This window comes from Sciurus vulgaris (assembly GCF_902686455.1).
Source record: "Sciurus vulgaris genome assembly, chromosome: 8".
Lineage (NCBI taxonomy): Eukaryota > Metazoa > Chordata > Mammalia > Rodentia > Sciuridae > Sciurus > Sciurus vulgaris.
The window spans coordinates 146801276-146815697 of NC_136468.1; the positions used below are offsets into that span (position 1 = coordinate 146801276).

At 55.4% G+C, this 14422-nt stretch overlaps 1 protein-coding gene across 3 annotated transcripts in view; it reads left to right on the forward strand.

The window, feature by feature from the left end:
* The window catches only part of MLXIP (MLX interacting protein), a 48642-nt gene extending 42467 nt beyond the window's left edge, over positions 1-6175 (forward strand). Inside the window, exons 10-17 of one of the 3 annotated variants that reach the window (XM_079149523.1) lie at positions 766-887; positions 1002-1182; positions 2195-2319; positions 3102-3206; positions 3308-3435; positions 3676-3799; positions 5193-5322; positions 5852-6175. In XM_079149523.1, coding sequence (XP_079005649.1) covers positions 766-887; positions 1002-1182; positions 2195-2319; positions 3102-3206; positions 3308-3435; positions 3676-3799; positions 5193-5322; positions 5852-5973 — 1037 coding nt within the window. In that variant the 3' untranslated portion in view covers positions 5974-6175. Of the gene's footprint in view, positions 1-765; positions 888-1001; positions 1183-2194; positions 2320-3101; positions 3207-3273; positions 3436-3675; positions 3800-5192; positions 5323-5851 lie in introns of those variants that run through there. The other 2 variants (XM_079149524.1, XR_013765457.1) reach the window with 2 other exon arrangements.
* Positions 6176-14422: the final 8247 nt, after the last annotated feature.

Consider the following 14422-nt stretch of genomic DNA (forward strand, 5'->3'; position numbering starts at 1 on the left):
GAACTGCTCTATTTTCTATTTTGTGTCTTTTTTTAAAGTTAGTATCAACCCACAGTTTGAAAACATGTGGTCCTGGGCTGGGGTTGTGGCTCGGTCGTAGAAAACTTGCCTGGCACATGTGAGGCACTGGGTTCAATCCTCAGCACCACACAAAAATAGATAAAATAAAGATATTATGTCCATCTACAACTAAAATTATTTAAAAAAAGAGAGAGAGAAAGAGAAAGAAAGAAAGAAAGAAAGAAAAGAAAGAAAAGAAAGAAAGAAAGAAAAGAAAGAAAGAAAGAAAGAAAGCAGGCAATTAATTGAACACATGGCCCCAGGCATCTCTTTCCAAAGGTCTATGATGTGTCTCCTTCAAGAAGTCGCAAAAGCTGGACATGGTGGCACATGCCTGTGATCCCAGCAGCTTGGGAGGCCGAGGCAGGAGGATTGAGAGTTCAAAGCCATCCTCAGCAAAAGCGAGGCACTAAGCAACTCAGTGAGACCCCGTCTCTAAATAAAATACAAAATAGGACTGGGGTTGTGGCTCAGTGGTTCAGTGCCCCTGAGTTCAATATTCAGTACCCCCTCCTCCTGCCAAAAAAAAAAAAAAAAAAAGTTGCAAAATAAACTTAGGTGGCTCTGTCTCCCTGTCCCCTGTGGTGAGGGGCCTAGAGGTGGGGGCATATGCTGCTTCTGGGGAGCCAAGCCGTCTGTAGCTCGGGGGCTGGGTCAGTAATGGCAAGCCCAGGCCGTCACCTCACTTTCTCCTTGTCCTGTCAGCTGCCTTTTCAGGCCAACCACAAGCAGTGATCATGACGTCAGGCCCTCTGAAGAGAGAAGGAATGTTGGCATCTACCGTGTCCCAGTCCAGTGTGGTCATCGCACCTGCTGCTATCGCTAGGGTGAGGAGGGCCCCAGGTAGACCTCAGTGTCCGAATCACCCCAGAGCAGCCTGCATTTGGTCTGCTCTGCTGTGCAGCAGCAGTCGGGTGACCAGTCTTTCCTGTGCACTGTAGGCCCCTGGAGTCACAGAGTTCCATAGCAGCGTCCTGGTGACAGACCTCAGCCACAGCACGAGCAGCCAGCCCACCCCTGTCTCCCGGATCTTCTCTCCAAGCACAGTGCAAGACTCCCTGGTGAAGGGCGAGCAGGCCCCGCTGCATGGGGGCAGTCCCAAGGTCCCTGCCACAGGATCCAGTGAGTGTTCACACTTGTCAGGGCAGTAGGGACTCCATATGGAATGAGAAGCTGCCCACAGACCTCTGAGACATGCAGCCTGCGGGTGGCCCAGGCGGGACATGCTGGGTGGTCGGCAGGGTGACTGGAGCTGGCTCGCGGGAGGCTGCGGGCACAGACTGCTGATGTACTTGGGCAGCCAGTTTCTTCTGTAAGGACAGATTTTGTAAAAAACAGGGACTCCAGTCTGGAAAGGTAAAGAGTTGAGAGAATTATGAGTCTAGTCCCTAAAGTAAGCTCGGGAAGGCCAAGAGCCAGCACAGCCCTGCTCGCGAGATGGAGGAACCTGGGTTTAGGGAGCCCGACCGTAGTTTGGGGGAAATGATCCAGTAGAGAGGAAGTGAACCAGGGGTGTTGGTTCAGTAAAGTGGGGCAAGGCCAAGAAGGTTGGAAAGGGATCCAGGAAATGTCTCCCTGAGAGACATGAGTGACTAGAGCCACAGAGGTCACAGTGCTGCTCCATTGTGTTCTGTGTGGGTCCAAAGGTGATAGTGGGGATTGATTGAAAATTTCAGGAAGTGGGTAAGATAAAAGTTTAAGAAAGCATATTGGTAGAGTTTAAAGAACAGGAATAAAACAGATACCGGTGTGCTGCACACATAGGGTAAGAACGGGCACCTTACAAACCCTGTGGAAACCCCTGGCTGCCTGGAGGTGTCATAGTAGGGGGCTGGGTCAGCAGGCATACCTCTCCTCTAATTGCTGCCACTCCCCGAGACCTGGGACTGCAGAGCTCAGGCTGCGTTCCTGTCCCCAGCTGACTGAACTGTGTCAGGCCTCACCTAGGCTGAGCGGACATTGCAGTTTTACAAGGATTTCTCCAGGTTTTGCTCTGGGGCAAGTATGGAAGGTTAAAAAATGAACTTGCTAGTCTCAATAGTTGGGGGATCCGTGTGCTGAGGGTCACTAACCATGCTGCATGATCCTGAGTCCCCATCTCAGGCTGTGCCCTGAGAGCAGTCTCTGTTCCCAGGTCGAGACTGCCCGAACTCAGGGCAGGCCTCTCCATGTGCATCGGAGCAAAGCCCCAGTCCTCAGTCTCCCCAGAACAACTGCTCAGGGAAATCTGCAGACATCAAAAATGTGGCTGCATTAAAGGTATGACACGTCTCTCCTGGGTGGCGATTCCCTCGGCAGGATGGGGAGGGAACTTTGGGCAGCTGTGTCCATCTGGAAAGGAGAGCCACTGGTTAGTCCTTGTCTGGTGTACAGCAGGCTGAGGCAGAACCAGAAACATTGAGAGCAGATCGGCCTCCTTGTTGCCCGCCTTCCCCCAGCCAGGCCCATGACGATGAGGACCTGTCAGAAAGCTCTGGGTGGACCCTGAACCCAGAGATTGGTTCTGAAGCCTCTAGTGTGGTGGGGGTGCAGCTTTGGCTACCACCAGTTGAGGAAAGCAGTGGCAGCTGGAAGCACTGGGTTAGAGAGAAGAGGTGGAGGCTATAACGTGTCTGCCCACCCTGGCCCCTCATTGGATCCTCTTAGGTGTTTTTTGTTGTTGGTTTTTGGTTTTTGGTTTTTTTGGGCACCAAGGATTGTACTCAGGTGCACTTGGTCACTGAGCCACATCCCCAGCCCTATTTTGTATTTTATTTAAAGACACGGGCTCACTGAGTTCGCTTACTGCCTCACTCTTGCTGAGGCTGGCTTTGAACTCATCATCCTCCTGCCTCAGCCTCCTGAGCTGCTGGAATTACAGGCAGGCGCCACCGCACCCAGCCCCTTCGTTTTTTGCTGTCCTTCTTCCTGCATAGCTCTCATGGCCTATCATGTGCCCCAGGGTCCCAGTCTGCCTCCTGCTGCTCAGCAGCAGGTTGGGCAGTGAGGAGGGATGTGGCCCAAGGTTTGCCCCTTGTCTTAGTGACCAGTCACTTCCCCAGCAGCACCGGCAGATGAAGCATATCTCAGCTGAACAGAAGAGGCGCTTCACCATCAAAATGGGCTTTGACACCCTCAACAGTTTAATCTCCAATAATTCCAAGCCGGTGAGTTGCCTGAGAGCGTTGGGTGGGGGTGACAGGATGGCCCTCTTGTGTGCCTTTGGTACACCAGGTGCTGCCGCCTCTGAGTCACCTGCCCTCCGCAGACCAGCCACGCCATCACGCTGCAGAAGACTATGGAGTACATCACCAAGCTGCAGCAAGAGCGGAGCCAGATGCAGGAGGAGGCCCGGCGGCTGCGGGACGAGATCGAGGAGCTGAACGCCACCATCCTGTGAGGCTCGGCTGGGTGCTCAGCCCCACACGTTCACATGGCCTGGGACAGTGGGGCCTTTGGTGGTTTTGTCGCTGATGGAGCCTCTGCTGCAGCGTTTCGCTTTCGCCCTCTGCCCACAGGCCTGTGTTTGTGCCTGGCGGTGGCCTAGCAGCAGGCCAACCCTCCATCTGGTGCCCAGGGTCCTTCTCTGCCACCAGCTGTCTTCAGAGCTTTCCCTGATTCCTCCTGTTGTTTCAGCTCCTGCCAGCAGCTGCTCCCCGATACAGGAGTCTCTGTCACCCGGCTCCAGTTTGATCACATGAGAGACATGTTTGACGAATACGTGAAAAGCCGGATTCTGCAGAATTGGAAGTTTTGGATTGTATCTTTGGGGGTTTTTGTTCTTCCCTCCCATTGGCAACGTACTGAAACAGCATAGTGACACTCCATTCCCTTAGAAAGTTCTTTGCGTGGTTGTCACTGGTTCATCAAGCTAGGCAGTGCTAGTTTCTCTCTCAGAGGAGGGAGGTCTATTCTGGCCCGGCCTGTATCCAGGGCTAGCACCTCCAGGGCGCTTCACAGGAGAAGCCAGGGAGGCCAAATGGCTGGCTTTGCTTTCTAGGTTTGCAAAAAATGCTGGAGCCACCAGCAGAGGCAGCAAGAGGGGAAGGAAGAGGGGTCTCCATCCAGCAACCTTTTTAGTTTCTACTACAGGGAGGGTGCGCCTGCCTCACTGACAGGCAGAAACAGGGCTTATGTAATCACAGTGGTAGAGCCAGGCACCGTGGTGCACACCTGTAATGCTCTAAGCAACATAGTGAACCCGTCTCAAAAAAAGAACTGGGATGTGGCTCAGTGGTTAAGCACCTCTGGGCTCAATTCCTGGCACCAAAAAAGAAAAAGAAAAAAAAAATTGACAGTGGCAGAACCTGGATTTAAAACCAGTTCCCTCAGACTCCTTTGTGTTTGTGCCACCTGGCTCTGAGTGTCCTGGGTGCTGGGCCATGTCTTTGCCTTCCAGATGGCAGTATGGCTCTTACAGGGACAGCTTCTGTCTGGTCATTCCCCACCCAGCTTCCACTCTGCCTCCAATGAGTAAGCTGGTCAGCTGTGACGTGGGGCCAGGGTCTGGCAGTTGGAGGAGACAGGCACATGGCATGAGGGGAATCAGAGCTGCAGCAGTCAAGCAGGGCAGAGTGCCTGTGTGCTCGCCTGGGTGGTTGTAAGCGAAGAGACGACAGACCCATCATGGTACTCGGCTTGCTTTGGTGTCACTCTCTGGCCCTGTCTCACCTCCTGTCATTAGTGGAGCCGGCTGATGTCTCGAGTGAGTTAGAACCTGTCTGGTAAAACACTATACTCCTCATGGACAGCCCACATGGCGTGCCTTCACTGAGCATACCTAGGATGGTGTGGCACTCAGCTCAGGAGGCAGCAAAGAGAAAGAAGACAAGCCCCCTGCAGACAGCTGCTCCTCAGTCCGCTTTGGGCCTCCTGGGTTACGTAAATATCTTCTCACAGCATTGTACTAGGACCTGTGTCTGCCTTCTGCTCACTCAGTGGTCGTAGTTAGAGCAAACTGTCTAGTCACACGAGGACACCGCTTGCCTGGAGACAAGACTGTCTCTGACTCTCTGATCAACAACCTGGCTGATACTTGCCAGTCCGGGGGAATCGGGAGGCAAACCTGGCTGCAGCAGGGCTTCTGCTTCCCTCAGCCGCATGTCCTGTGGCCCTGCTCCATGCTCGCCTTCTCCTTAACCCAAGCCCTGCAGTTTAGCATCATCATCAAGCCGCTGTTTGAGTCCTTCAAAGGGATGGTGTCCACCGGCAGCCTGGAGGAGCTGCACCAGACAGCACTGTCCTGGCTGGACCAGCACTGCTCCCTGCCTATCCTCAGGCCAAGTGAGTCGGATGGTTGGTGCTGCTCCTGGAGGGAGGGAGGCCCTTAGCTGGAGTCGGTGCCTAGGAAATCGTGCCAGCAGTGCTGGGTGAGGATGCTGCTGCACAGGAGGCCCTGGCCCAAAAAGGTGCTGCAAGGGCAGGAGCAGATCCCTAAGCTGCCAGCCCCATGTCTGCCCGTCGGCTCAGCCCGGCCTCCATCCTGGAGCACCTGTTACTTGCTGGGTGGTTTAATTCCTACAACACTGATGAAGTGTTCCCAGACACGAAGGTTACAGAAGCTTAGCATTTAAACAGATGGGCTCTGCGGGGTTCATGCAGTTTCTGCAAGGACTTGGAGAGCTGCACATGGGTGGGTGTGGGGCTGGGGCTGGGACGGGCACGGGCCTTCCTGGGGGTCCTCCCTGCAGTGGCTCCAGCTGTCATCATCACGCCTGAAAAATCATCATGTGGCGTGTTGTATATGAAGTCACATGCTCTGCATGCCGTGGGGCCCTCCCTGTCCCCAGCTGACGTGCCCTTTGTCTTTCAGTGGTGTTGAGTACCCTCCGGCAGCTGAGCATCACCACCTCTGTTCTGACAGACCCATCCCAGCTGCCAGAGCAGGCATCAGAAGCTGTCACCAGGATTGGCAAGAGATCAGGGGAATCCTAGCCACCTAGCTGGCATGTGACTGCGTGAGAGGCCTAGAGACCTGACTGTCCCCGCTCTTCCTGACACATAGCCTTGGGCCTCCCTCTGCTCTGCTGGCTGTCAGGATGCCACGCTCAGGGCATGCCCACAGCAATAGCCCATCTTGGGAACCCCTTGCTGTGACCTCTCTCACTCAGTGACCTCAGTCACCAACCTCCCCTGCCCACAGGGCAGCCCAGACAAAGGGAAATGCGCCTTTCTAGTCCTGACCTGCTGGTGTCCTGTTTGGGTCCTGGACCAGTGAGTAAAGCAGATGGGACAGGGAGACGAAGCCTAATCCTGCTAGTGGAGACCTCCAGGGTCCCTCTGACTTCCTGTCTTGAGACTTCCTGCCCTACACCTCGTCTCCCTGCACTCCTCTGGTGATCCTGCCCCGGGGCGGGTGGAGGCCTTGCTCCTTCCCCTGAACCTGACGGCACCTGGCCCGAGTGGGCGACCTGGGCTTCAGTTCCAGCTTTGGCTGGGTGGACTGCCTTCTTCTGCCCCACCAGCTGCTAGGGGAAGTGCCTTCCTCCCAGACCCTGGAGCACAGGGCAGAGCAGAGGTGCCTGCGTACACAGTGTTGCAGAGTGGCTGCTCGGCTCAGGCCCTGCGGTCCCACCTGGCATTGTACTCTCCTCAGTGCTGCTGGGGACTTGGCCCAAGGCCTGTCCGGGTGTCCCCGCACAGCTGAGGCACTCTGCCCTTGATCTGCACCCACCTCCACCCAGTGGCCAAGGAAAGGGGGTGTGCCCCAGGAACTGTTTCCCCAAGTTCCCATATTCAGAAGGCCATGGCCTCGCTGCTGTAGTTAGCTGGCCATCTTTTCTGATGGTGTTCAGCTGGGAATCCCGAACAAGGGCAGGTCTTGGACCAAATGTCAGCATGCTCAAAGTCTGGCCTGTCTTGTGTTTGGGGGTCAAGGGGGTCTGCCCTCTGAGCTGTCTGCAGGTGTCTCCTGGGTCAGATGTGAACGACTGCACCCAGATTTGGTGCAGTGGAGGCGTGATTGGAGGGTGGCCAGCATCCAAAGGCACAGGGTCCCTAGTGCATGCTGCAGCTGGAAGGGATGAGGAAGGACAGGTGGGCAGCCCAGTCGGTCCCTGTCCTCTCTCTACTGCTTCTGCGCACAGCTGCAGGTGGCTGGGTGCTCTCCCCTGCACTCAGGTACTCCTGGAAAGAATGTGCTGCTCTGTCCTTTCAACTCTGGCCTCCTGCCTGGCCTCACCCTCATGCCTGCCTGCAGCATCCTGAAGGAGCCACCTGAGGAGAAGCCCTGGGCTGCCCTTGAGGTTCCAACCCATGCGTGGGCTGCCAGTTCCACCTCAGCCTTGGTGGCAAAGGATGGAGAAGGGTGGACTCTCCTCAACCACTGGCTGAGCCACCCTCTCTGTAGTGGACCCCTGACCTGCTTCCTTGTCTGCACTTCTGCCCCATGTGGGAGCAGCATGGTGGCACCCCTCAGCCACCTCAGAAAATGTGTTTACAGGCTGAGGGGTGAGCAAGACGTAGGCGCCAGTCCTTGGGACTTGCACTGGGAGATGGTCATGGAATTTGTCCCTTACCCAGGTTGATTCCAGGTTCCCCTCAGAAGGTTAAGGCCACTGTGGTAAGAGCCCCATTAGGATCAGAAGGAAGAGAGGGACACCAGACATTGCTGGGAGGGCCTCATGGAGGACCCAGGCCCAGTCCCTTCCCACTCCTGTGCCTTGTAACCTGCAGATGATGTGGCGGCAGTCAAGACTCCCCGCGCCCCGGGCTGGGAGAACTGAAGACAGCAAAGCTTGACAGGATGTGAAATCGACCTCTTGCTTCTTTGGCCTCCCTCTCTCTTTTGCTGAATTCTGCTCATGGTTCTGTCTCCTCAGATAGGGAAGGCTGTTAGGTCACGTGAGACTGGAACAGGTGTGTGTGGGCGTGTGAGCGTGCATGCGCGGCAGACTTGACCGCATGCCTGTCTGTGTCTGAGGCGGACTTCTCTCTTGGTGCTTCTGAGCGTTGTGGCCCTGAGGCCACAGTGCTGTCTCTGCTTCAGACGGATCGTTTCTTGCCCTGGAAATTTTCTTGGTTTATAATTTTGCCTGATGAAAATTGGCAAGAAGGAAGGGCCAGTCCTTGACCTTTGTCCCAAGCTTCCCTGGCTGGCATTTGGGGCAGCCAAGGCCGTGCTGCCAGCAACCTTCCGTGGCGCTCCCCTGCGCTGGAGTTTGTTTACACCTCTTTCCACCCCCATTCCGTGCCCGCCCCCTTGTCAGTGCTGACACTCTGGAGAATGAGAAAATTGACATGAAGAGATGAAACCAGAGGCCAGTGGGCGGAGACATCTCTGCAGTTGTTTCTGTGAAATCTTCTGAAGCCATCAGTGTCAAGCAGCTCTGCTTGTTCTTTCACTATGAGTGGGAGACCACGGTGGGGTGGGGCCAGGGGCTTTTGCAGGTCACACTATCTGTCACCTTCCTGGGGCCTGACCCTATGACAAGCCAGCCAGTGGTTTTTCACAGCACTCGGGAGTCCGCGCTGACGATGCACTGGGTCTTGTGGAGGAAGACTGGAGAGCAGTGGAGTCCCAGCCCTGCCCCTGCCCCTGCCACCCACAGGGAGCGTTGCATGCTCTTGTGACCCAATTTAATCCCATGCACTGTACTTGGGGTCTGACCCCACCCCTTTTCCAGAGCTGGGTCCTGAATGTTTCTGTGCAGTGACTGAGATGACCACTTGGATTCTCAGAGGACACAGCACCCAGACCCAGGCAATGCCCAGACCCCAGTTGTGCCCTGGTACAGGAGTAAGGTGGCAGATAGCACTGGGCCACCTGTGGCCAGCAGCCCGCTGGGTGTCTGGAGGGTCATGGGTCCTGGCCCCCACTGGCTTTCCTAGCCTCAGCCAGGGCTCAGCTCCTCTCTTCACTGGCTCCCAGGTGGGCAGGCTTGGAGGGGACATCGCCCCTCCTTGATTTCAGAAATCCCTTTCCCTTGTCCTCACTGGACCCCCTGAGGCCTCCCATCAAAGGTGCATGGGAGCCTTTCCCCATCGGGGAAGTGCCTCTAGGCAGCACCACCACTGCAAGCGAACTGGCTTTGCAAAGTGTCTTCCAGTGGCCTGTGCAGTGGGGAGCGTCGGGAGCTGGGATGTTCATGCAGCAGAAGGACATGGCTTCCGACCCTGTCCCCTCGGTGCCTGCTAGTATTAAAGAGGACTGAACCACGTCTGGCCATGTGTACAGGCACGAGACAGTGAGGTAGCAATGGAAGAGCTTGGAAGCTCAGTAGGCTTGACACTCGAACAGTTCGGTAGGCACCTTGGCCACCATCTGCAGGCCACTCCAGGGTGTGTGGGCAGCTTGTCAAGGCCCCAGGAATGGGGTTGGCCTATGGCTCTCGCAGGGCAGGCCTTGAGGGTGGGCCAGGCTGGGTCAGTCACCGACTGTTCTGAAAACGGGTGCCTCACCCAGCTCACCAGACCAGGCTGCTCAATGGCACGTGTAATATCCAACCTTTAAGGAAGAAGGGAGCTTTTCGTGTTGAATGTAGACTGTGTTTGTCCTCACGCTTGCACAGGCCTGCTTGTGTGTGTGTGTGTGTGTGTGTGTGTGTGTGTGTGTTCATGGAGTTTTATTTTTATAAAATTCCTTTCCAGTTATTTAGCAGAACTCACCTCCATCTGGCTTTCAAACTTTGGATCCAGTCATATCCTGGGTGTAGTGAACTTGGCGCGTTCTCTTGGGGGTTTCCTAGTGGAGATCTGGTGTTCCCTGGAGGGTGGGAGAAGCCAAAGTTTTACACATTTCCTTCCGAGGTTTACATCCTGCAGGTGGGAAGGCCTGAAGGGCTTGGCCTCTCCCAGGTGGTTCCTCTGGGGAGCACCCAGCACCCTTCCCTGTGCCGATTTGAATCTAAACAGCCCCCCACCAACCCAGGTCACGCGGGCTCACTGGCTTGTTCTGTAGCGGCACAGCTGCAAAGCACGTTCTGTTTCTCTTTCAGGTTTCAGTTATGTACATGGCTAATTTTTTCTGTTGTGAACTTCAGTGACTGCAGGGCTGCTTCGAGGAGGTGGTTATACCTGGGGGTATGAAAACCCAAAGCAGGAAAGGGTCTGGTTTGACCAGAGGCTCCTGGCCGGCATCACCCGAGCACAGCCTCTGGCGCTCTGCTGTCAAGAAGCCCGTTTCCACCAGCTGTATTCAACACTACAATGCATTTTTTAAACTATATTTGCATCTAAGACAATTAAAAAAAAACTTATTTTTTTGAAAAGCTGTTCTGTGTGCCCTTCAATGCTGCCTATTGAGCTGGGGGTGAGGCAAAGCAAGGAGGCCAGACCTTGGGAGATGTAGATTCAGCCTGGAACGGAGGACTTGGGGTGAGTGGGTGACACTTTAACCACTGCTCCCTCCCTGGCCCAGCCACACCGACCTTCTCCAAATTCCGCCATTAGCACCTTTTAAGATTCTGCCCACGGTATGGAACTGGGCTCAAGTCTGTGGAAAGAACACAACAGATGCCTGTTGCTTAGCTCTGAAACCAGGGTCCTTCCAGCCCGAAGGGATCTGCAGACCGTGGCCTTTCTCTGCAGGGTGTGGGCCTCATGCCCCAGGTCTTGCTGTGTTGCATGAAGACGTTTCCTTGGCGTCCTGGGGGTCCGATCAGACGAGCCTGTGCCTCAGCCACTCAAGTCGAGGTTTTCAGACTCGGGCACTGTCCTGTGAAACAAGCCAGCACCTCTCTACAGGGCTCGCTCCCCCATCTGCTGCCCTGTGCAGGCACCAGGGGTCAGGCTGGGCAGCGAGGAGTGCAGGAAGATGGTGTGGAAGAGGAGACGCTAGACCTCTGCACCTGAACAGAAGGCCACCCCAAGGGGCCATGGCCGTGGTGTGGAGCCTACACTCTAATTCCAATGCTCCTGGGACATGGTTCCCCGCAGGGGACCGTCACCTCCCCTGAGTGCAGGCTTCTTTAGGACACCCCCACCAGGATGCCCTGCCACCCCCCAGTTGCCAGGTCCACACCTGGGAGAATCGCCCTGATGGCCCTCCTCTCTCCCTCGTCATTCATCTTGACACCAAGAACATCCCAATTTCCTCCAAATCTGTCCTCCACTCTCCCCATCCTACGGCCACAGGCGTGTCTGGGTTGCCAGCTGCTCACGTGGTGAGCTCCAGCCCATCGGCTGAGCCCCTCGCACTGAGGGCTCTTCTGCTGGGCCTCCAGGGCTTCCCAGGGGCAGCCCTGGGCGCTGCACAAGCCCTTTCCCGCCCACCCAGCCCCACCGTGAAGCTGCCCCTCCAGCGCAGCGGTGCTGCGTCTGCCCAGGACACTCATGTTTGTGATCATTCAGTTGATCTCCCTATTACAACCAGGGTCCTGGGCAGAGAACTGGCCCATGGTGGGGGCGGGGTAATGTGGAATGAACTCAGTCCCAGGCCCACCCCAGCCACCCCACACCCTCAGAGAGGTGGAGGCGGGCAGGGAGATGGAAACCAGCAGGTACAGACGTCGGGCTAAAGAAGGGGTTGAGTCCTGAGATGATAGAGTTGATGCCCAAATTTCAGTAATTTGGGTTGTAGATGTAACAGTAATCTCCAGATGCCATTACAGGCATTTCATCTTTTATTTTATTTCTTTATTTGGTATTAGGGATTGAACTCAGGGATATTTTACCACAGAGCTACCGTGAGGTCTGAACCCAGTCATTTTTATTTTGAGACAGGGTCTTGCTGAGTTGTGTAGGGCTTTGCTAAATTGCTGAGGCTGGCCTCAAACTTGTGATCCTCCTGCCTCGGCCTCCTGAATATGCCTCTGTGCCCCCACAAAAGCATTTCATTCATCCTGATGTGGCCTTGGTTTTATGGACAACGGTCTTGCTTCTTATTGTTGGTAGCTCTTTTTGTGTATCAAGATTTGAATTTAAACCTATGTAGGGTGATTGCACTTGTCCTGTATTTTAATAAACATGCTTTTTAACTTTTTAGTTCTGAAAAATCTCCAGTACAGCCAGAGTAGAGAAGGCATTGATGAACCATCATCCACTTTAGCAATGGTCAACTGCAGGCCAGTTTTGTTCCATTTATACCTCAGTCCTACCTCCATTATTTCAAAGCAAATTCCAAGATACAGTATAGATTTCACCCATTAATAGCAAATGTGCTCTTTAATACCATTTCCAGAATTGCATAGAATCCAGCAGTGTCGGTCACTGAAAAGGTCCCAAAGGTTTTGTGAAAAGCTATGAAAGTCACCCTCGGTGAGAAACCTGGAGAATGGGGTATAGTGATTGATCAGATTTTCTGTTTCGCTGAATCATTAGCTAGAAAACCCTGTTGTTTAGCGAGGGGAAAGCTTTCTAAGATAAGAATCTACTTTCCTGCCTAAGTGGGCATAATCTCTTGATCTAGGGTGGCTGATCTGAGCTGGGGGAAGGGACCCGACAGGGTTGGTGGCTCTATGACTGCTGTGTGGTGGGAGTGAGGCCTGGGGAGCAGGGGTCAGCACCCTCACCCGCCCTCCTCCCAGACTTGTCCCCACTGCCCCCAGCAGTGGAGTGTCACCGCGCCAGGGTCCCCACCAGCGCCTCCCTTGACGTCCCTCCTCACCCGCTTTCCCCTTTGATCAAGCCTGGAGCGCCCAAGGCTTAGTTTGAGTGAGGTCGGGGAATCGGTATTGAACCTGAGCAGAGGGGCCGTGTGAGACCCCAGAGGAGCTGGAACCTGGGCCAGGAGCCGTCAGGACGAGCCCGCAGGGAAGAGCGGGTTTCAAAGAAGAAGCCTTTGCCAGACCTCTGGTCTCTGGTCAGGTGTGCCTCCAGTCCCTGTCTCCCCAGGGCCTTTCTGCTCTTGCCCTCCTGCCCGAGTGTCCTTTTCTGCATTGACCCATTCATCTCACAGGTTTCCCTGCCTCAGGCCCCTCCGCCAACCAGCCTTTCTGTGACCTTCAGCCTCCCTGCTGACCGCCATCCCCAGGGACGCCCCCTCCTCCTCTCCCCTTCCCTGCTCCCACCAGGAGGCTCCCCGCTACTCCCTCAGGGGCACAGATCCTCCTTTTGGCCCGCCCCGCAGCCTCTGGCCTGGACAACAGTGTCCTCGCGGTTCACGTCCGGGGCTCCTCCTCCAGTCGCCACCCACAGGCCAAGATGGCCACTCTTAAGACCCCCGATGGTGGCCTTGGGCTCAGACTTCCTGAGGCTCCCACTGGCCTTAGAGTGAGATCTCGGTCCTCAACGGGAGGCCTGCCAGCTGCCCTGGGGAGGCGACAGCCTGGGCCTCGGATTGTCCCCTACGGTGGACTGAACGACGCCCGGCCATTGCGGGGACCGAACGTGCCAGGTGGACCGCGAGCTCCCGCGGAGTGACAGCTCTTGCTGTTTCTCACTTCTTGTCATCTTCCAAGTTCTCACTCTTGCTAGGGCCACCCCTTGGGCCACTGTCCTTGGTAGATCCTGAGGCATTCCGGAGTCCGCTCTCCCCCGGCAGCCTGCCCTCCGCTTCTTCTCCGCCTAATGTGCGATTTATTTTCTCCAAAGTGTCACCGACAGCGACATCCACGTATGTGACTGGCTCTGGTCAGGGTCATCTCCTAGCAGAGTCTTCCTGATCCAAAGGGGCAGCTTGCGGAACACCCATCCCTTCAGACCTCCGCCCCCTCCTGCCCCCCGCCAGAGCACCCTGGCTGCCGCTCTTCCAGAGTAAGACCCCGTGCCTTGCCCGGCGCTCGGGACAACACCAGCTTTGCCTCCCTTCACCCCTGGGATCCCGGGTTCCAGCATGGCCACATGTCTTCCCTACCCCTGCCTTCCTGTCCCTTCCCCACCCTGAAGTCCTGGTGCTTTCTCTCACTCCCCGTGGCCTGCCCTGGCCTGGCCCACCACACCTCAGACTCTGAACTATCACCAGCACACCATGTCTGTCACCCATGTCACATGACACCTTCTGCCTGTGATGTAACTTGGTGGCACCTTCACATCACCATTCTGCCTTAAGGACAGGGACCACATCTCATGTTATCAGACATCTTGCCTAGCATGCAGCTTCTGCACCCCAGGTACTTAGTAAGGTCATGATTTAAATCACATCTACCACTCCCTGCCAGGGCGGTGCAACGGCCCTGTGAAGCAGGTGCTATTATTATCCCCACTTTAGAGATAAGGAAATTGAGGCCAGGAGAGTTGCATAACTTGCCCAGCGTCACTACCTCGAGTGCTGCTCTGAGCTGTAGACCTGTGGGGAGGCCCCATCATAAGCCGAGAGCCCAGCCCCCGACTGGGGGCAGCAGCAGACACGCGCTGGCATCTTATTGCCATTGTCCCGTACTTGTCTTCAAAACACCCTTAGGCATTATTACCCTCCTCTCACAACAAGCCTTACCTCTCATCATGAGAACACTCGACCAACCAGGAACAGAAGGGACTTCCTCAGCCTGATAAAGGGCTTCCGGGA